A 10773-nucleotide genomic window follows, 5' to 3' on the forward strand; every position below is an offset into this window, starting at 1 on the left:
ACAGCAAAGCCTGGGCTATGGGATCTGTAATTGGTTAACAAATAATAATGACAAAATTGGATATTAGCAGCAATTAGTTTCCATAGAAGCACTAGGGAAAAGAGCTGCAGAAAAGCCCACTGGGCCTTAAACCCAAGCAATCTGAAATTAAAATAGTGTCTCAATTAAATGGGAATAAATATTGCCACATGAATCTTTGCACTTGTGGGAGGGGACTGAGGAGGAGCCCCCTGTGAACCCCAGGGCCACTTTCCTGCCCATGGGTAAGCTTTTGCAGGCCCAGCCTGAGACCGTTGCCTTCTAGGCCTGACATATGACCTTGGGCCAAGGGGCTCATGTAAGTCCTTGAATCCAAGGTCTGAAGATTATTTCAGTTATTTGGCTTGTTGGCCCCTGGGAGAGCTGCTTACCTCATTAACTGAGCCCAGGTAGGCCCAACAAATGAGGAACGTTAGGTATTTCTTTCTTTGTATAAACAGAGACCTTGTTCTGTCCCTGTAATGGCTGTGCAGGGAAGCAAGGTTTGGGAAGACTAGACCAGGTTTTTCTCTTCCCTGGCTGACTCAGTTCAGCAGCTCCATCCCACCGGCCAGTCTGGGTCTAGCACCACCTAGGGAATGTGTTCTTGGGGTGCAGGATTTTTGTGGATTGTGTAAGGGGGTATGAGGATGTGGGGGAAGATGCCTCCATTTTGGTCCCGTCACCTTGTACACCCAGGCTGGTGCAGGATAGGGGGTGGGGTTGTGGAAAGGGCAGTCTGGGAAGATGCCACTCTCCCCTCCTGGGTGCCCTGCTGGTGCTAGCAACTGACCACAAAGTGGCTTTCCCTAGTAGGGTCCTCCCCTTCCTCCCCTTGACTACACCCGCCTCCAAGCATAACCACTAGCCAATCTTGCACTCTAAGAGCCTTTTCTGGGTTGCTGGATAGTGCTATCCACAAGTCTCAGAGAGGGGCCCATTGTAAAGGAGTAGTGTTGGGCAAGGCCTGCAGCTCTGGGCTGGGGCCTTGGGATTGCCGTGGCCTATCCTTTGAAGGTGTACCCACTCTGCCCAGCTTGACCGGTTCCCTGATCTTCTGCTGGACTTTGTAACCACCCGTAGGGTGGACTGGCTCCAGAGTGAAATTGGGGGGGGGCGGGATGGAGGTGAGTTGAAGCCAGAAAAAAAAATATGGGGGCTCAGGGATGGCCCTTGCAATGGGTTGGCCCCAGTGGAATTTAGGATTTCGACTTGGAGTGCATCTCAGAGCTGGGTTGAAATAAACTCATTTCTGTGTGAACTTCAGATCAGCTCAGTGTTTAAAACAAACAAATCTCCCATATTCCAAATCTGCATGATGAGGAAGAGACTCACAGAAAACTCTGGAGCACAGAAAAAAGACGAAATTAGTGCTGGTTCAAGTCCATGTGTGATGCTCCCGGAGCGGAAGAGAAGGAAGCAAATCTGCTCTGGAAAAGTCTGGTGGCCTGGGCTGCAGCATCCAGCCTGGGCTTGGCTACCACAGAGCGGCATATTGGCGGCTCACAAAGCAGGCCACCTTGAAAACTCGGCACAAAGCCTCAAAATGCACTCATCTCACCTCCCAGGCCCCAGGTCTGGCAATTTTCACATATGTTTAAGCAACCAACAAATTTGGTTTGAATTTAAAAGGATTCTCGGCCCCAGTGAAATCTCCTAGTGACCCTGGAATTTATTTGGGGGCTTCTGTGGCTGTGACCCCTGGCAGACCCTCTTTAAGACAAAAGAGACCGAGAAAAGATGAACCTGGCTAGAGACAATTGCTGATGCTTCCCCTGGGACCTGGAACATTCCTTGTTCTCCCTGTTCTCCCTGAAGCCTGCTGCCCCGACTCCACCTAAATTTGGTACTTCAAATCTCTAGGCACAAAGACTGCTTCCAACAAATTCAGCTTCAAGTCTTTTTTTTTTTTTTTTTTTTTTTTGTACCATGTTTGCTTGTTTGATACAATTAAATATTAAAAACTTGAATCAATTTGGCTAGGACTTGGCAAAAAAAATACCCAATGAAAGAATAATAGATGGGTCTCGAAAGAAAAAAAAATCTTTATTAGGTACCACACTTCTCAGCTGTTAATATCCTTCATCATTGTGAATCAGCCCGCCAAGCCTCACACACACACACACCACCAGCACACACTACAGTCTGCCCATGTTGACTCATGGGCTCAAAAACCACCCACAGAGTAGCTGAGGAAGGGGAGGCTCCATCTGTCCCAGGCAGGATTTCTGCAGCTGCCCCCAGACGGCACTCTAAGGTTCCGATGGGGGTGGGTGTTACATAAGTTCAACAGTGGGAGAGGAAATTTCCTTATAAAGGTGGTGTGGATGGGCGCACTTTCTTTTGTGGCCAAGTGCCTTCCACATTATCGATGGATATGGTTGTGTGAGAAAATCTATGGCTTAATATGTGTGCACGGAGGCACTGGGGACATGCCCCTCCCCACACATTAATTATCTGATCAAAGTTCCTTGTGTAACCCCCCCCCTCCCAACACACACACATACATACACACAGAAGAAATTTATAGAATTTACCATTGCATCTGTTAAAGAATCAATTCCTTTCCACTGAGACAGATCTGGGCTGTCTCTGGCAGGGGAGAAAAACATATTAATCATTAGTCCTTTGATACATTCCTAAATCTATTCCAAGTACTGGGTTCCTTAAGAGACACAAGAGCTTGTATGCCACAGGGACTGAGACCATAGTGGGTCTGAACAAACCCAAGGGACTAAGAACGCGTATTCAGTCATCAAACTATGTCAGCCTCCTCCTATGGTTCGATCACGAATGTCTCCTTTCATTTTAGTCATACTATGTAATTAGAAGGCGCAAATAGGCAGGGGAGGTGATCTTGAAAATTCAAGAGACGCCTTGGGAGAGCAGAAGGCTTCAGCTTCTCTGCGTAATGACTGATGGGCATAAAAGGTCAGAAAATGCAGAGGAAGGAAGGTGGCAGCTCAGGCTGACCTTGGCTCTGATTCTTCATTTGGTGAAAATGAAAGGGGGCTTGCAATTATACCTGGGCTGAGAAGGGCATTCGAGTCCCACACACAAAGCCCTTCTGGGAAGGAGACCTGGTGGACACACAACCTACTCACACTGGGACGCACAGACTGGCCAGCCCAGAACACTCCCACACTCTAATACCTTCTGGAACAAGAGTTTCTGTAAGCAATAAAATAAAAACGCAGCCCTCCCAGCACAGATCCTATGCAGCAGATCCCAGGCAGGCCTTACGGAAGGTGCCTGCGGTTGGAGCTCTCGGAGCAAAAGCATATTGGGTTTCTATCTAAAAGGGCCTTACTTGGGGAGGCATCTGGAGGTTATGTAAGATGAAGTAGCAGTGAAGGACGAGGGGACATTTGAAGGAATCATGGGGAAGCAATTACTGAGCAGAGGATTGCTAATGGGGACGTTTGTGGTACAGGGGTTGGGCCATCAGCAGCTTAGGCCATTGCTTGAAGGCAAAATAACATCTCATCGGGCATGGAGGGGGGCACTGGGCACACCCCCAAAATGGTACAGTACACTGTCTTCTAACAGATTTATAAAGGGTGGGAGTGTCCCAGGACAGGGTCAGTTCTCATTTCAAGGGAGGTAGATTTTGAAGGCAATGGCTACGGCATCTCTTAGGACAGCCATTGCTAAGGCTTTCCCTTCCGGGTAGCCTAGCGTGCTCTATAGGACTCAATCATCGAAACCCCTGTGGTCCTCATGATGTATGCACTACAGCTTTCCTCCTGCAAGAGCGAGCAGGCTGTGGCTCATTTCTGCAGAGAAGAGAAGGTTCTGGGAAAGCCTAGGCAGAGTATGGCGCATTTACCCTCAGTCTAGCTAGCTCTAACACTCCCTTCTGTGATGAAATTTAGCAGTTAAGATGAGATCATCACAAAGATGGACACATAGTAGATACTCAAGAAATAATAAATACTCGTGAGGGAACTAGGCCAGAGAGGTACTGATCCATGATACCTTCCAATACTAATTTACTAGACTAGAGGAGGCAGAGAGGCTTTGGGGAAAAGAGTCCTCTATTAACTCCAATGGATGCTCTTTTAGACTCTGATTACTGTGTTAAGAATCAGATTAAACTCCTAAACATCCTTTATGGGCTTGGCCTTGCAAAGGCAGGCCTCTGGCAGGACAGCAGGGGGAAGGGCTACTGCCTGCTTCCTGGGTGGGAAGGCCAGCTCTTGGCCTCCTTTCTCTCCCTCTGCTGCTGGGACCTGCCGTTCCTCTGTTTTCTCCACCTGGAAATTAATGAGTTTAGGTCGGTCACCAGGCCACCATCCTCCCACTGAAGGTTGGCGGGGAACACTGAGATGGAGATGGAATGGAACTGTGTCGGGGGTCTCCAGGACCAGCTGCTGCTGGGGGCTGATTTGGGAAGCAGGTGCTTCAGGATGAGGGAGGCTTAACCCTTTCTGTTCCTGGACAGCCCGCTTCAAAACAGACTTTCCTCAGACCCCCACCTGTACACATGCTGTTTTTCCTTCTGTCCTGGTTTTAAGAGCAACGGAGCAGCCCTCCCTTTGGGGGTACTGAGCCTCTCCTGCAGTTTTGGATCTTTGCCTGAAACTTCAGTCAGAGCCCTAAGAACGCTGGGAGGCCCTCCTCGGAGCCGTGGGCTAGCTGTCAGCTTTGATGGAGTCTGTGCGCTGTTCATGAGCAAATTTGCTGGTTGCCTTCATCCCAGAGATCTGCTTAAGCTTGTCAAATGCCTACAGCTCTCCACCAAAGTGTGACAAACAGCTTCCTCTAAAGACTACCCGACCAACCCCAAGCAGAACAATTCAATGTAGCTGCAGTCCAGGCTCTGGGGGCAGTCTGCCCGTCGCATGGGTACCAGATTATTAGTATTTGTTTAAGGGCAAATTGAAAGCCCAGGACAAAAAGAGATACGGAGTAAGGTGTCGACCTTGTACAATGGGCAGGGTCCCAGATGCTAACGCGCACTCTTCATTCTCCAACAGCTCCCAGACTATCTCCCACTCCTACTACCACCCGCTTACACAGATCCGTGTTTCTGTTACAGAATGGGTTGTTTCTTTCCTAGATTCTGTTTGCATCTGCACAAGCCCCTCTTTGTCGGTAGCCGCACACATCCCCACCCTAAAGGCTGCGGTGTGAGGCATTCAGCAGCTCACTGCCCCTCCTGTGGCGCCTGCAGCTGCAGCGCTGAGATCTGCCCAGGGCGTTGGGCTGGGTCGATCCTTCCGTGGCGGGCCCTCAAGGACCCAAGGTGCTCAGACAGCCCCATTCTTGGCATTCACCGCGTGCCTTAATTGTATGGACATTTAAATCAAGGTCCGCTGTGAACACGGAGAGAGAGGCCTTTCTCCTGAGGAAGGAAGGAAGGAAGGAAAGAAGGAAGGAAGGAAGGAGAGAGGGAGGGAGGGAGGGAGGGAGGGAGGGAGGGAGGGAGGGGATATGGAGGATGGAGGAAGGGGGGAGGGAGGGGTACGGGAGGGAGGGAGGAAGGAAAGGTGAAAGAAAGGGAGGGGATGGGAGAAGATGGAATGAGAAAACGAGGAATGAGAAAGAAAAAGCTGGCGGCGCGTGTGCGTGCGCACTGACAGCGGGGAGGGTGTGGGGTGGGGGAACGCGATGAGCTAAGGACCACCGCATCCTTCCTACCGCAGCTCCCTCAGTCACAGACAATGAGATAACAGCCACGTCCTCCGAAGGCTCTTTGTTCTCCCGCATCCTTTCGTTTCCAAGCTTTTTCCTGCAAAGGGGAGGGGGTGGGGGGGTTCGGGGTGTGGGTGTAAGTGGGAGACGGAGGGGTGGGTGCCTCCCCCGTGTTAATTACCCCGACTCCCTCACCCCTCTCCGCGCGCCTCGCCTCCCCTGCAGCTCCAGACAATGAAAAAACATCAACCCCACCTCGCCCCACCGCAGCGAGTCCTACCCACCCAGTTCGCTCTCAGCTTTGCCTAGGAAAGTGAGGGGGGCCAGGAGGAGGGAGATGACGGCTAGGAAAAGGATGGGAAGCAGGAGCCCAGCGACCGCTGCCTGAGCAGGGCGTGTTGCCGCCGCCTTTACCTCGAGTGTAGAGTCCTGGTGCAGCCCGACCGGGCGTGCCGCAGGGCTGAGCTGCAGCGGCCCCTCACCAGGATCTGTGGGAATCAGCCTTCCGGAACTCTCCTGCTGCGGTCCTCTCGCTTAGATCCCAAGTGGTGGAGGGGAAAAAGGAAAAGAAAAAAAAATAATAAATAAATAAGAGCGAGGCCCATCTGGCCCCTCATCAGCCTTGTCAAGTCTTGCATACGCTAAAATGCTAATGACCTAGATAGCTCATGCAAAATGCAGCAGGGAGGGAGGGAGGGGGGGAGTGAAGGGAGAAGAGGGAGGGAGGAGTGAAGGGAGAGGGAGGAGGAGACGAGGGAGGAGGGAGACTGGGGGAGGGAGGGAGGGGCAGAGAGAGAGAGAGAGAGAGAGAGAGAGAGAGAGAGAGAGAGAGAGAGAGAGAGAGAAACAGCAGCCCTACACACTCCCCACCCCACCCCACCCCACGCCAGTCAACCGGCTTTACAGGGTAAAGGGTGGGCGTCGATTTAAAAGGTCACTCCTATATAATGTAGCTGGATGGGGTGGGGGAGCGATTCCCCAAACCCATGGGGACAATAAAACATTATTTTAATCCCCCTCCCTCTCTGCCCTTCACCACTCTGTTTACACACAAGTCCAGTCACCTTATGCTTGTACATGCCAATTTCTCAAGACTGTTCTCAACATACAGCCACGCTGTCATTCCCGATACACCAGAGTGGGGAAGATACCTCCTAACCCACCGCCCTCCCTCACCGGGCCAAGCCTCCATCCTACTGCCTTAGCCTTTCAGGCAGCCTCCCACTCACTGCTTCTCTTCTAAGCCTTCGGTTCCCATTCCCCTCTTAACATCTCAAAAAAGGGGAGACAGACGGGCTTGTAGGACAAGTTGTATCCAACTGAATTGGGTCTGCATTTAGCTTCCCATCCACCTAAGAGGGTGGGGGACACAGTCTCTACCTAACACTGACCTCTTAAAGCATGCCACAAAGATCAGTAAAATAGAGTATGAATACCCTGAGAGGTCCGCAGGCCCTGCGGGGTGCCCTTGGGCTGCGTTGATCTCTCCAATCCGGGAGCCAGAGTTCCGCGCGTCCCTTGTCACCGAGCCCAAGACGCTTTGTCCCGGAGTCCGCACAAGATCCTCATCTTTTTGTTCTCCTTTAAAAGACATGGGTTGCAGTTCGTAGTGTTTCAGCCAGTCCAAACCAAAGGCAGGATCTACTGGAATAAAAAAGAATGGGAATAACACATATACATGCAGATGAATGCGGGATTGTTGCGGAGGCTAAGGCAGCCCCGCAAGCAGGGAGCGGCCTCTCTGGCCAAGCCCCAATCGCTTCCTTGTCTTGGGTGGGGGAAAGGAAGAGCTGCGAGCAGGCGCTGGTGGTCGTGCCACCCGGCCGGAGGAAAAGCTAAGGATAAAACCCGGCATCGTGGTAATGGCTCTGACGAGAATTAAAAAAAATAAAAATAAAAACAACAAAACAAAACGAAAAAAAAAACCCAAACCAGAATCCTCCTGTACTGAACCAGAGCCTGCGTGCAGAAGAGACCGCACTGCTGGTGGCCGCGGCCAGGGGGGAAGGATGCTAGCGCAGGAGGCGAAGGTTGCAGAGGCTGCACCCTCAGATGAATAATAATAAAGCGCTGAGAAGTTGCAGTGCAGCTTGGAAATCCAGCCCTGCGCGTGAACTCGCGTCGAGTGCGGATTGCAGGGGATGGGGGAGAAGGGGGAGGAGAGAGGGGGAGGGGGGTGAGGGGATAGAGAGGAAGGCAGAGAGAGAGGGACGCAGAGAATTTAGAGCCTTTTCTTTTAGCCTCACCAAGCTCTGATCTCCTTCACTGTCCTCGCTGGGTGAGGCTGAGGTCCTTTTAAAAAATTATTATTCTCTTAACGGATTATTCAGCTAAGAGAAGCCACATCTGCTGACGGTTCCGAAAACAAGAGGATTAGGAGTCGGTCCACAGAGCCCGGCCCGCAGCCCCCCACCCCCTCTGCACCAGCACACGTCACTCTCACTGCCCCCGGGCACCTCCCTCTCCTCGGTGTTCAGGAGGACTGTGCCAAGGAAAATGCGGATTTGGGGAAAGTGAGAACTGGGGGTGCTCGCAAGAGCGGGAAAGCCAAGGCCGGAGGTGGCGATTCGCACCCCCACACTTACACGCGCTTCCGTTTATCCGTTTAGATCCCAGGAGAAGGGGGCGCTTTCGCCGCGCCCACACGCGCCGCATCTGCAGTGGTCCGAGCCCTCCGATCCCTTGAAGCCACCCTGGCCGCCCCAGGTCCTGCCAGAGTCCTCTGGGCGGACTCGGGGGTTCAATCCTACACCTGCCTGCATCGCTCCGCGCTCTCTTGTTCCCTTCTTCGCCCCCTCGGTGCGACACCGCGTCTAGCCCACGCGCTGTTTCTTGAGCTTCGGCCAATGGCGTGGGGGGCCTGGGACACCTACAGGTCTTCCGCTCTTCGCCCTCAGCCCGAATCGCCCGGTTCCCGGCAGCTGCGGCGCGGGCCAGGCGGCTGAGGATGGAGCTGGGTGCTGCTGAGGTTGCGGTTGCCGTCACTGCGGAGAGCGCGCGGCTGTGGGGCGGTGCGGCGACCCGAGCGCCAGTGCAGCCTCCTCCTCACCCCGCCCTAGGCTGGCGTCTGGGCAGGACAGTGATGGGGGTGGGAAGACGAATGGCGGAGGGGGGGGGAATGGAGGACCATAGTCTCTTGGTCCCCCCCACCCCCCACCCCCGCAGTCAAGGTGAAAGTGAAGGAGAGCGGCGCGCGTGCTCGCGCCTCTAGTTGCGTGCGCGCGCCCCTCCCCTGCCCGCGCCCTCCCGCCCGCCCTCGCCCGCCCGGGCCAGATGGAGGTCCGAGATTACAGAGGCACAAAAGTGCGTCTCCACGTCCGGCCACCCGTCCTGAGGACGTGGAGAGCCACTTCGGGGAGGCGCCTTTTGTTGTAGTTGTGGGGCTGTGTGACTGTTTTTCCAAGAGCACTGAGTTAGCTGTGGCCTTAACGAAGGACCCAGAATGAATGCCCCCATAAGAGCAGACCCAAAAGACCTTCCCCCACCCCCAGCCCCCGCGCCTGCGAAATCTGTCTTCCCAAAGGGCTGCTGCGGCAGCCGCGAGGCAGCCCCGACCCGCACACGCTGGCCCATCTGCTTTCCCTACCCCTACGCCTGCTTTTCTTTGATGACTTAAAAGAAAAAAAAAAAAACCAAAAAACAAAACAACAACAACAAAAAACCAAAACGAAGTGTTTCTCGGGCTATGTTGGATTCAGGACATCTAGACATGGGGAGAGCAAGCTCCGGCAGCTAAAAGCAGTCTAAACGTGGCGGCGGCCGATGGCCAGTGCAGAGGGTTGTGGCCGAGGCACCTACCTAGCCGGGATGGAGCTACAAGGATGTCCCCTTAGATTCAAGGCCACTTCTGCTTCTGTCAGTTGTTACGTATGGGCCACAACAGAAGAATGGCTGTCACAAAACCTCCCCTGCTTGCGTTTTGCTTCAACAATGTGTCGCTAGAGGCTTAGGAAATAAGCAGTTTTTTTTTTTTTTTTAAATTTCTAGAATTGAAAATCTTGGGAGGGGTTTTATAAGAATTAGAAAACGTCCTTGCGACAGATTTTAATTAAAAAATGTAACTGGTTGGCAAAGGCCACCACTAGGCTATCTTTCTGGGAACCCTGACCATGCTGATAACAGTCTCGACCAAATTACAATTCTCTGGTGGACAAGATCTATTAGTGGTAACTTGGCCATACTTTCCACCATTTTGACAAAGGTTTTTAGATTTAGGAATATTGTATCTGTCTATTAAGCATCCCTTTGGCGGACAGTTTTGAACCCCTGTACCAGGGAAGAATGGGGTTGTGACTTGAGGACCAGTCGGTTTTGACTGAAGACCAACAGGACGCGGAGGCTGCGGTCTTTCACTAGATTGTCAGAAAGGCCTGGTTTTGTTTAGTTTGAGGACGGTTTCAATGCAGTTCTCCTGTGCCTTTGCGGCATTGCGGGATTCTGGCTCTCTCATCTTGCGGTGTGGGGATTGTGCGCGCTCGCGCGTGCGCGCGCAGGTGGTGGTGGTGGTGGGGTGGGGTGGGGGGAGCCGAGACGTGGTTTTGTAACAGGCTCTGCAGGCCCGAGTGGGAACGCCTTAAATGATGAGCCCAGGGTTAAAAAAGAAAGGGAGAAAAAAAAGGGGGGGGGGATACGGCAGCTGATGCTGAATTAATAGTTAGAGCATACCCCTGGGACTTTCTCCAACCAGGGGGTCAGGAGTCCTTGCCCCTCCCCCAGCCACAGATTTCATATCTGTTTTTAACCAGTCTGAACGGATGCTGGGCCATTTGTAATGGCTTCTTAAAACCTAAACCCTTGGGCTTAAGGGCTGTCTATGCGCTTGATCAAACTCACCCCAAATACTAACACGTTAAGAAATTACATTGTAAAACTCCCCCAAATCGGATTGACTGGGCTGTTTGGGCCCATATGGCTGGACAGCTGTACAGCTCCACTGAAAAGACACCATTGCCCCTCGGATGGGATAAAGCAGGGCTTCCCCAGAGAGCTCAGACATGACCTAAGTATTAGCGTAGTAGCCCGGGGTGAAGACTGGGTTCAATCTCCCTCTCTTCTTGAGGTTAAAATAAAGACAACAGAAATCAAAAGAGGAGCACTTTTGAATTCATTGTGAATGGC

General features: G+C 52.4%; 1 protein-coding gene across 1 annotated transcript; it reads right to left on the bottom strand.

Annotated features, from left to right (window-relative positions):
• Positions 1-2045: 2045 nt before the first annotated feature.
• On the bottom strand, positions 2046-9228 carry LOC128106374 (uncharacterized). Its single transcript, XM_052731857.1, has 5 exons — positions 9141-9228; positions 8241-8696; positions 7092-7299; positions 6070-6188; positions 2046-5752 (listed from the first exon to the last, which is right to left on the bottom strand). The coding sequence occupies exons 1-4, from the start codon at positions 9226-9228 to the stop codon at positions 6134-6136; spliced, it is 807 nt and encodes a 268-aa protein (XP_052587817.1). The 3' UTR covers positions 2046-5752; positions 6070-6133.
• Positions 9229-10773: the final 1545 nt, after the last annotated feature.

The sequence above is a fragment of the Peromyscus californicus genome, unplaced genomic scaffold (genome assembly GCF_007827085.1).
Source record: "Peromyscus californicus insignis strain IS unplaced genomic scaffold, ASM782708v3 Scaffold_12__1_contigs__length_115047231, whole genome shotgun sequence".
NCBI lineage: Eukaryota > Metazoa > Chordata > Mammalia > Rodentia > Cricetidae > Peromyscus > Peromyscus californicus.